Source organism: Ictalurus punctatus, chromosome 9 (assembly GCF_001660625.3).
Source record: "Ictalurus punctatus breed USDA103 chromosome 9, Coco_2.0, whole genome shotgun sequence".
NCBI classification, from domain to species: domain Eukaryota; kingdom Metazoa; phylum Chordata; class Actinopteri; order Siluriformes; family Ictaluridae; genus Ictalurus; species Ictalurus punctatus.
In genome coordinates this window covers 29,087,501-29,099,637 of record NC_030424.2, presented here as the reverse complement: position 1 = coordinate 29,099,637, position 12,137 = coordinate 29,087,501, and the positions used below count along the sequence as shown (strand labels likewise).

At 43.4% G+C, this 12,137-nt stretch overlaps 1 protein-coding gene across 1 annotated transcript in view; it reads right to left on the bottom strand.

The window, feature by feature from the left end:
- Positions 1-12,137, bottom strand: part of dlgap2a (discs, large (Drosophila) homolog-associated protein 2a) — a 172,375-nt gene that overhangs the window by 62,978 nt on the left and 97,260 nt on the right. The window contains exon 3 of the mRNA XM_053682452.1: positions 4,102-4,307. Within this exon, the coding sequence (XP_053538427.1) occupies positions 4,102-4,307 (206 nt within the window). The remainder of the gene's footprint in view (positions 1-4,101; positions 4,308-12,137) is intronic.

The window sequence follows — 12,137 nt, the reverse complement described above, 5'->3', positions numbered from 1 at the left end:
TCCCTGAGGTATTTCAATTTGTGTAGGTAAACATACATATCTAACATAGCTAGCTGGGCTCGCTATCACTTAAACGAAGTATTTAAATGGGGTTACATTGTAGTATGTTAGCTAAACATAAATAGCTCGCTGTAATAAATAAAATTAGCTGGGTTGTGTTACACCAAGAGTCGCTGTTGTAGCTAGTCATTAATAAATACAGTAGCTAGCCATAATAATCAGCTATCGCTAGAATGAAGTATTAAATAAAGCTAGCTGGTGTTTAACTGTAGAAGCTAAATATTAGCTAGAGAACCTAAAACTACGAGTCACGTGGTCTCTTGATTTACAAATTAGACCGTGAGGGAAACTTCTTCCTCCTATTCATTCATTTAAAAGTGAATATATGAGTTACGGATATCGCTCTAACTAAAAAGCCGGATTTGTTATACCCGCTGGGAAAAAAGAAAAAACCCAATACAAACCATTACAGAACCTTTAACAGTTTTAATGATTATAATGGGAATTGTATTGGTTTTATTGGAAACTATAATGGTCCTTGTGGGCCTCTACTGGTAATGTATTGGGTTCTGTCGGTGGCATGTTTACGTCTAGTGGAAACCAGTACAAAGCATTAAATTCTAATAGAATATGGCCCAAAACACACTAGATTTGTTAATGGTTTTAATGGTATTCATAGTGGAAACCATTAGAATTTCTGTAATGGTTTTTCGTTGTTTTGGTTTTTTTTCCACATTTAAATGAAGAGCACGCATGGTATTTTAGTCTTTTTTCGCTATCCTGACACGTAGGAGTGTAGGAGCGTAGGAGTTCCGCGATAAATAAATGAAAAAAAAAAACGGACAAACATCCACTACCTCCGCTAGTGACTCAGTGGAACAGCAGAAATCAAGAAATATCCTGAAACATTGACTGAATTGAATAGGAAAGTCTTAACGGATAAATCTAGACTAAAGAAATGGACAGTGGTCGAAGCTTGGGGTCAAAGGTTAAAGCTTGGAATCAAAGATTAAAGCCTCCTGAGCTTTTTTGACCCACCTTGTGTAAGGATGACTTCCAGGGCCCTCCGACGCTCACTACACCAGCCATGTAGGATTTCACCGAGAATAAATCAGTCTCAGACATCTGTGTGTGTTGTTTACGATCGGAATAACAGCGAACTCGCACCCAGACACATCAGTAATCACTGCGCTTCCTAAATCTCTTAACGCGCTTCGCTCGCACACGCCCACGCCGATCTCTTCCATTTATTCACTTCCCGTCTCCTGCTCGCGCCTTTCGGGAAGCTCCGAACGCACAACGGCCGTAAAATCGCCCGCCGCAACCCATCTGTTGCCCCGTACAACGTACAAACTCGAACGTACAGCATAAGCGTCGGTACGGCGACGGTTTCTCTGAGGAGGCGTTCGGTTAACGTCTACGGAAGGAGTCTCCGGTGTCAGCGCTTTGTAACCAGTCAGAGGTAGCGCGAGTGTGCGACGTCTCTGTAACTTTAAACAAAAGACTTTAAACGGGAAAAAAAGACAGGCTGGTGAGGGTTAGGAACGTTTAGAACACAAGCGAGACTCAAGAATAAAGGTGACTAGAAATGGCCAAAAAGTGTGATGTAGTACTCGCTAATCGATCAAACAGGAATAACCGGCGAGTCTTCAGAACTAGTCTTACACAGAAAGTAACTATAAATGGATAAAAAATGGTAACTATAAATGGACAATAAACACCCGTGCGCTAGACACACGGAACGAACTTTTGGCATTAACGGAATATTCCGCTCGCCGCCGATCATCTTCCTCTCTCATAGCCGATTTGCATAAAAGGTCAAACGTTCACATGTCACGTTTTTTTCTTTTCTGTTTTTTTTCCTTTTCGCTTCCTTCTCGCCGCTTGTTCTACAGTTAGCGTTATCGCCTGCACTCTGACTCGGGGTATAAATTATGAGTGTGGTGTGAATTTTAAAAAAAAAAAAAGGCCTGGGCCGAGCACCGCGCAGGCAGCGACGCACTACAGAGATCCGTTTTTAATCATTACTGATTAGTCGAGCAAACACCAGAGCCGATCTCTGACTTCGATGCATCTTTAATTTAACGCGAGTCATAATAATAATAATAATAATAATAATAATAATAATAATCATGTCTGAAGGAGAAGTGTGTCTCTCCCGTTGTGATCCTGCCTTTCTTTTGTTCTCTCTTCATTTCTGTTTATGTAAAAATCACGAAGATTCTTACGTCTAAGCGAGCCAACCGGCTGGAACGTGGCACGGCTCTTCCTCTGGCATCGGAACAGGCCGTGCTATATTCGGAAAGCTTTTTTTTACTATGAATTAGTTCTGACGAATGCACGGTGCAGCGTGCTGACTCGGCAAAAACAGGCCTGCAGTGGGATATATATATATATATATATGGATACGTGGAATTCCTCCTGGATATACAGACAGTACGTCAGCTCATACTGCAGAACCAGAGCCTCTTCACTTTGTGAAACCGACTGTAATTAAACACGGAATGCTTTCCACGAAACGTCCTCCGAGACGAGCTATAACCGCTAGAACTGAACGTCTTTCGTTCCTCGTGTACGGTACGGCTGCGGTTTGCCGACGATTACAGCGACTCGCTTATTAAATAGCTCGTTCGAACGTGTTACGATCTCCTTAGGGACACAGGGACAGCACGCGCTCCGCATCAACGGATGAAATAAAGCGTAGTCGTCGATACGGAGCTGAGACTTTTACGTCACGTTTATGAAAGGAGTCTGCCGGGTCAGAGGTAAAGCGACTTCACGTTCTGGGACGTCTTCGGGACGGCGCGCTTTTTCACGCGTCCCCGGCAACGCGACGAGCTGTGTTCTGTTTGTGTTTCTGTCTTATTGACTGAGAGAGAGAGAGAGAGAGAGAGAGAGAGAGAGAGAGAGAGACGAGACTCTGGTGAGGGAACTACTGTTTACGGCTGCTATAACGTCAGAGAAAACAGGAACTAACTTGTTTTGAGGACGTTCCACAGCATTGTAACTATAAATGGATAAAAAGTATGACAGGTTGTTCTTCAGCACGTGAAAGATTGTTCTTTTTTTTTTTTTTTTTTTTTTAAATGTTCAATACTATTTCGAATTTCGTAATAGATTAGTCCCCTAGGATAAGTGTACCGAAACACACGCTTGTGTCGCTTGACGCAGGGAAATCCCGTAGGTCTGGTAATTTATTCAGTTATTTATTTATTTTGCGAAATCGACAGAAAATGACAGGCGTGATCGTAAAAGTTCTTAAATATTTTACATTTCAATATATTCTTTTACCTTATTTTATTGTTGTTATTATTTTTGTTCGGCTTTTGATGAAACGCTATGTTGTAAATTCTTCATGTGGCAGTTCCTTCCCCACCTAAAATAAATATAAACTGACTAACTAAACAAACAAACAAACAAACAAACTCATTCGTCATTTAAAGGTGCGTTATATGAGATTATTATTTATTTTATTTTATTTATAGTTAGGTGGATTCAAAATTCGAATGATTTCCGCCCACGTTCACGAAGCTCCGCCCCCATGATCTATGGTGGCCAATAGAGTAGAGTCTAAAATGATTGACAGGAGGCGCATCCAAACTTAAACAAGCATTCTGGACCGGAAGTCAGTTTTCCAAACGGGTTTCCTCGGAGCCTTAATACGCTTTTTCGCTTTAGCTATGGCTTAATGCATTGGGTTTTTAATTAATTAATTAATTAATTTTTAATCATGTTCTATATATATTTTTCCTATATATTATTTGTACAAGTATGGAATAAAAAAAATCAACTGTTGCATGCACCTTTAAGTTTATCTATCAAACCATTACGGTGGGTGACGAATTAAAAACAAACGTGAAATCTTTAAGTGTATGATGAAGTGATGATGCGTAAGAAGGAAAATAAGATTTGGTAGCAGACTCACACTGTTGGACCGGTCTCTACGACAACATCCTGTCGTTTCTCATTCCGTCGTATCAAGCTTGCACGATTACGAGTCAGACTATCTTTTAAAACGCCCGAATCACTATTGTGCAGGCTGTGATGTGTTTGCAGACCTCCAGGGGGTGCTGTAGTGAGTGATCCGTGTTTAGAGCTCACCTCTGGTCTGATAGCTGCCTCTGCAGCACGCTCTTGATGAAGCCGCCGGGCCGAGCGCTCTTCTGCGGCGAGTTCTTGGGGCTGCCGTCCGAATCGCCGCTCTCTTCGTCTCCCATCGCCTTCACGTAGCTGCTGCTCCTCATCCGCCGGCACGGGATCTCATCATCCTTCACCCCGGGGTATCCGCCCCACTCATCCTGAGGAACCTACACACACACACACACACACACACACACGCACACACGATGCTTTATTATAATCGTTGTTGGAAATGCTTTGTGCACATCCATCCATTTTCTATATTGCTTATCCTACTGGGTCACGGGGAACCTGGAGCCCGGAGCTGCTCATGCTGCATCACAGGGCGGCGTAACACACTCGGAGGAAGGCGCTATCCGCCTTCTTCCGCACACATGAGCTCAGAGATACCCATGATTTTCTCGTGTCTCTGAGGAGAGACCGTATGCCCCTCCCACTTGTCAATTTCGCTCTCTTGGACTCCCGGAAACGGATGGCTGTGGCATCGTCGGGATTCGAACTCGCGATCTCTGGACGATCGTGTTCGTTTTGTAAACAAAATAAAGCGTTCTTAATTATTTCCATCTCGTCAAAACATCACGAAAGCGCGATTCGATAAACGGACAGCGACGAGCCGCTCAGTAAAGTCGCCCGGCGCTTCAGATTCGCATGACATTCAGGAACGAGGGCTCTGGTTAATGGATAGAACACGAAATGCACACATTATCCATCGAAAACACAGATATATAATATAACCGAATAACTTTACACTTCTTCTAATGTGTGTGTGTGGAGTTCGCACGTTCTCCCCGTGCTTCCGGGGTTTCCTGCGGGTACTCCGGTTTCCTCCACCAGTCCAAAGACATGCGTGTGTGATTTTGCCCTGTGATTGGTTGTCCAGGGTGTCCCCCACCTTGTGCCCCGAGTCCCCTGGGATAGACTCCTGGCTCCCTGTGTAGGATAAGCGGTACGGAAAATGGATGGATGGATGTATAGACAAACGTTTTTTTTGCTTTGTTCTGATTCGCTTGATTATTAAGGCATGATTAAATAAGTCTGCATGTAAAAAATAGCCGGTTTGTCACCTGATCAGGATACGTGCCAAGTTCAACACCCCGGTCTCCGAATATTTCTTATTTTATCCTTTGTTTTAGGAAGACAGACACGGGCGCGGTTATATTTGCAGAACCGCGAGCTCGTACGCAAGGTCGTACGCAGCACCCGGACCGTCGACATGTCACAGCGCGGAGAGAGACACGACGCCGGCCGAGCTCCTCACACATCCCCGGATCAAAAGAAGACGCAAACTCTCCGACTGTTTCAGACTGAAGGGGAAAAAAAAAATCCTTTCATTCGGTATGGAGACGATGGAACGGCCTGCTCTCTCTTTTTTCTCTCTCTCTTTCATGATCCAGCAGAGAAGCTCCCTGTCTGCCTGTCTGCCTCCGGTCACATCGACTGATTAAATCACACAGGATGTCTCTGTTCTCGTCATCGCTTTATCAGCAGAACCGCAAAATATACCTAAAATACAAAATCTCTTCTTCTCAGCTCAGCTTATTAACAGGATAAACAATATTGAGGGAAACGGGGCGTGAAAACCCTCCGCACGTTTGGGGATCATACAGATGGTGTTTATTTAACATTTATGGAAGGAGTCTCCGGCGGTAACGCTTTGTAACGATCAAATGTGAGACTGTAACTTGAAGGGGGAGGAGTTTACTCTTGGCGGTTTCTCTGTAACGTAACGATCTGCGGTTGGTGTTTTTTTGGTCTTGTTAACTTCAGGAGAGAGGGAAAAAAAAAAAGAGAGCGCTGGTGAGGGAACGACTGTTTATAGCTGCTAAAGCGTAGGCGAGAACAGGAAGTGTGGTGAAAGGCAGGAAATGAGTGTGATGTGTATTTCGGGAAAATAAACGAATCAAAGGGAGACAGCATCAAAAATGGCAAATCTGTAATCATCACTTACAGAAACAGGAAGATGGGACGAGACCCGCCCCCCCTCCGAAATAAACAAACAAACAAACAAATAAGTAAATGGGAAGTCTAGGTAAAAACACAGGAAACACATAACTAGGAAATAACAGAGAACACAGGAAGTAGGGACTACTGGAGAACACAGGAAGTAGGGAATACTGTAGAACACAGGAAGTAGAGAATACTGGAGAACACAGGAAGTAGGGAATACTGTAGAACACAGGAAGTAGAGAATACTGGAGAACACAGGAAGTAGGGAACACTGGAGAACACAGGAAGTAGAGAATACTGGAGAACACAGGAAGTAGGGAATACTGTAGAACACAGGAAGTAGAGAATACTGGAGAACACAGGAAGTAGGGAACACTGGAGAACACAGGAAGTAGAGAATACTGGAGAACACAGGAAGTAGGGAATAACAGAGAACACAAGAAGTAGGGAATATCGGAGAACACAGGAAGTAGGGAATACTGGAGAATACAGGAAGTAGGGAATACTGTAGAACACAGGAAGTAGAGAATAACAGTGTACACAGGAAGTAGGGAACACTGGAGAACACAGGAAGTAGGGAATAACAGAGAACACAGGAAGTAGGGAACACTGGAGAACACAGGAAGTAGGGAATAACAGAGAACACAGGAAGTAGGGAACACTGGAGAACACAGGAAGTAGAGAATAACAGAGAACACAGGAAGTAGAGAATAACAGAGAACACAGGAAGTAGGGAATAACAGAGAACACAGGAAGTAGAGAATAACAGAGAACACAGGAAGTAGGGAATAACAGAGAACACAGGAAGTAGAGAATAACAGTGTACACAGGAAGTAGGGAATAACAGAGAACATAGGAAGTAGGGAACACTGGAGAACACAGGAAGTAGAGAATAACAGTGTACACAGGAAGTAGGGAACACTGGAGAACACAGGGAGTAAGGAATAACAGAGAACACAGGAAGTAGGGAATAACAGAGAACACAGGAAGTAGAGAATAACAGAGAACACAGGAAGTAGAGAATAACAGAGAACACAGGAAGTAGAGAATAACAGAGAACACAGGAAGTAGAGAATAACAGAGAACACAGGAAGTAGGGAACACTGGAGAACACAGGAAGTAGGGAATAACAGAGAACACAGGAATTCAGAAACACAAGGACTTAACAAACTAAATGTATTAAATGGAGGGTATAAAAACACATCAAAAACTCATGAAAGGTGAACAGAAACCAGGTGAGAACAGTCAGGATCTAAACCAATTACACGACAGGGGCGGAGACAAGACTCAATCACATGATGTAACTAAACCTCATGTCTATATAAACAAACAAAACACACACAAGCGGCACCGAGAGGTTGAATCTGTGACACTAACGTGTCTCACGGATGTTCCACGGCATGAACTGTATCTAAAAACTCACGAGAACTATGATGTGTCCATCCTTAATACATAAAACATTGTAATCGTTGAAAACCTTCTACGATATAAGAGGAATAAAACACTTCCCAACGTGCCGTTTTAGGAAAATAATCAACTCTGAGGTGCTAAAACTCCTCACCCTGGGTCGATATAAACCTGTCCATCAGCTCTGTAATAGAAATGTGAGAGTTTAAAATTAGCTTTCACATTCATTAGAGAAACTAAATCGATGCAAATGAAATGTAATGCTGGGGAAAAGGATTTTTAGGATTTTGGGGTCATTTTGACCCAGACAGAACATTATAGTTCAAATATTCGGATGACAAGAGCTCTTTTTAGACTCTGACCAGCTAGAACTGGAACATATGGAACTGGAGAGCTTTCAGGATTCATTAGGGTTCGAGATAAAGACTATTTTACAGCGTAAATAACACAGAGCAGATCGTACAGCACAATCCATCGATACTAAACCCTGCTCACTGCACACTACACTCCAATCCTTCAGCAGAATCAAATCAATTCTGAATCCAGCATACCACAAAAAATAACAGTAAACACTCCCGAAGCTGATGTCTACCTGACACAGTCTGATCCACTAGCAGCTGATGAAGCCGCCGACTTGCTGTTCATCTCATGTACTGTTATACGTGTTACGTTTTCGGGTTTTGTCCGCGCGTCTATCTGAGATTCTCCTTAGCGAGACGTCTCGAGATCGGGCATCTGAATGTTCGCAGGATTTGAACCGATTCGATTTTGGAATTGCCCCAAACAGGGACAAGGTCACGGGAAGGTCAACTGTCTGGTATGTTCGAAGGATTTTTTAAGAACACTTCAGGCGTACAATTTAGTAAGAAGAATTACGAGGCGGCGATTGGCGGCGGACGAGTCCCCGTTCACACCGATGACATCGAGCGCTTTAGTGAGAAGGACCTGACTGTCTCGTCTCTCGGTTCTTGAATGGATCGATCAGTGGTCCGCTGATGAATAATGGATGGAGCGATGTTTCATGATTAATGGCGGCAATGAAAGCAAAGCACTGTAAACTGTGCTGTAGGAGGAACTAGAGCATCTTCCTACAGTACAAGCAACCTGATAAAACCTCTTCGTGGGGTTTAAACAGGGTGTGACCCTTTCATGCAGTGTCCACACTTTAAGGCTGGATTTAGGGAAATATCATGTAAATGTAAATAATCGGTTTTATTAACATAAACCGTTATCGTGATTTATACCCCTCTAGTTCCTGGTTCCTGTGTCGGCACCTTTTCTCTCTGTTTCTCTGTTGATTCAGGTGTGGATGGATGAAGCCCCTCACCACTTGCGCATTCATTTGTCTCTCCGAATACCATTTGTGCATTTACATACCTTCCTGTTGCGTGCAAATATGCCCTTCCATCAATAGTTAACCCATTGTCTCGGTTGTGGCCCGAGCCTGATATATACTCTGCCTTTCTTTGAATAAATCAGAGATCTTGCCATTTGAACTTTGTGCGTCTGTGTGTGGCGGGGCGAGGGTGCCGTCTTCCTTGTCTATGTGTCTTTCTCTTTTCCTAGCATCGCCGTTTTAGAGAAAATCGAAGTCTTGTAGTTTTTTTGTATGGATACGTTAGCCTTTAAGGTTGTCTATAAACTAGTGTGCTCCAAAACGATGACATTCAAAATGCACAGTCTTTCTCTACCACCAACAATTTGGATGACATCGTCCTGACTTCTCCCGTTCAGAGGGAGTTTAACGTTGCGTGAGCTTCGCGCTGTGGGAACAAGTATACCCGCTTCGTCATACTGAGGGTATGGAGTGTCACAGAGGCTCCACCAATAGGGGCGCGGTTGGCCGAAATGGTGGTCACGTAGACCGTAACTGTAGAAGGAGCCGACCGTGCTGAGGAACGTTCCCGTAAGAACTTCGGGACAGGAATCTCCCAGGGGATGAGAAATGATCTCAGAGAACCATATATGAGCTGGCCCATAAGGTCAAACGGCGATACTGAACGAACGTGTGTGGCGTAGACCACCTCGCCGCAACACACACATCCCTTTCGCCACTGCCTGGAGCGATGCATGTGAGTACAAAGAGCCCTCACTAGACACGGTAGGTGCAATCTTCTCCGTTCTGATGAAAGGAACGGAGGAGGGGAGTGAGCCTGAAACACTACCAGCTGGGCAGCAGACGTAGGCTAACAGGGAGACCTTGGCTAAAAGTCTAGGCAGGAAGGGGCAACAGAGAATTCAGGGCTCGCAAAAAGAGCTACATTCAGAGTCGAAAGCTTCTCCAAAGCTGACTCTAAGGGCTCAAATGAAACCTGACCACGGCAGGATTATAAATAGGCCCGATTTCACACAGACTTCAGACACCGGTCACGTGTGAGGCGCTTCCCACAGCGTGAAGCTCGCGCAATGTCGAGTTCCCTTCGAAAGGAATTATCCAGATCATGAGAAAATCAAGTCGAGATCACGAGAAAACAAGAAAGAAAAGAAAAAAAAACAATGAACGGCTTCTTAGGGCTTCCGTAAACGTGCGTGTTTTATTCCCTTTTGCAATCGTAAGTTGATTAGAAAAGGAAATGGCCGCTGAGCGAGCACTTCAGCTCTGCGGGTACTGAGTACTGAGCGCCGAGGCTCCCGATCCTACACTCTGCTTCACACATAAAAAGCACGAGGAGTTCATTACCAGCACCACACAGCAGAAACCCACATAAACAGAGCTAAATATCATGTCTGCTTGATTAATACGCAGTAGGTTGATGACTTCGGTACCGATGCGTACTAATGCATATCTATTTCTACTTAAACTTGTGCTATAATTATGCCTATATACATAATGACATCACAAACGACATGATTTTAGTTATAGTTACTGAAATGTCAGAAGATTTAAAAAAAAAAAAAAAAAATGTACACTTGTTATTCTTAAACTTTCTTAGAACTGCTTATTTCCGCTTTGTTTTTTATTCAACGGTGGCTCGGAGGTTATTTTTCTCAGCTAGCGTTGGGAATATTAATGTCTCCTGAGCAAAATCCGTGACCTTTAACTGTACGGCTCGATTAGATGACATCACAAATATTTGCGTCGACTAATAAAAACGAATGGGGGGGGGGGGGGGGGGGAAACGAAACGTCGTTATCGTGTAAGACGTCACATTAAAGCAGTGTGTGTCGCGCCGTTACGGGAAAATCATCAACGACGGAATGGTGCGAAGACGCCACAACGGTCGGTCCTTTCCCTATAACGGGGGACGCGTCCTGACGTGTTTTATTCCTCTTACGCCACGATGATTGCATTTGTCTTATTAAAGAATGTCGCGGCACCGTTTTATTTTTGATCCGTTTATAGTTACATTTAATGTTGTGAAACAAAAGGTTCCTTGGATGTTATTACCCAAGTTTCACTTTTTTTCTCCCGAACGCAGCTCGTCACGTTACAGAGGAACCGCGAAAGCATAAACTCCTCTGTCCTGATAATCGGATCGAAATGATGGGAAAGATGAAATCGTATGAGTTATGAGTATTGTTTCTGGTATATCTGGGAAGAATAAAACCCAGGAGGACATTCTATCTGTGAGAGAAGAGAATCTGAGAAGAAGGACGACGTACGGATTTCTTTCAAATGCGAGCATTAAGGCTGGGTCCTTTTATTTATTTTAAATGTGCGTTCAAAAATATTATAGAATTGAATACAAGCTAGAAAAGGAAATGACGTTTGTTGACATTTAACTTAAATAAACTTACAGTTTAATAATATTACAGCGTGTATCCACGAGCAATTAACAGAATTACACACAGATTGGTTTCAGCTGAGGATTTGCCAAGTAAGAGTGTGTGTGTGTGTGTGTGTGTGTGTGTGTGTGTGTGTGAGTGATTTATATGAGTTGAGAGTTTGTGCTAAGAATATGACAGCACAACAGGATTATCACTGTAGATTTATCACAGACATTCCGAGCCTTCAAGGCGTCTCTCTGAAAATCGGTGAGAGTTTTGCGTGGGTGTGTGCGCACGTGGTGTGTGTGTGTGTGTGTGTAAGGAATAAAACACCCAGTGGTGTGCTGTTACAGGAAAACGATCAACGACGAAGTGGAGTTACTCTTACCACCCTGAAGCTCGGGAGTCTTCTGTTCCTCTTGTACCACGGCCGCGCGCCAAAACGAACGATTCTCTATTTATATATAGTAAAGAATGTCAAGGTGTACTTTTTATCCATTTATAGTCACATTTAACGTCATCGCGGAACGTCCGCGAAACAAAGTTACGTTAGAGCGAGCTATAAACAGTCGCTCCTTCACCAGCTTAATAAGTGAATCAGTTAATAATGCAGCTTACTGGGAAAACACAAAGCGCTGACACTGGAGACTCATTCCATAAAAGATACAGAAACGTCTCCTTACAGAAAAGCTCCACATATCAATAATTAAACACGTTTTTTTTTAAAAAAAAAAAAAAAGAAAAAAAAAAAAAGAAAGTCCATTTATTAGCGCGGCGTCCGCCGTACGAGTCCCTGCGGACGAGCTGTTGCTATGGAAACGATAACATGTTAGAACGAGTGCATTAATATAAACCTGCACTACTGTCAGAGCTGCTGTTATAGAAAATTCATCTGACCAATCAGAAACCAGAACTAAACAGCGCGGTGGTACGGG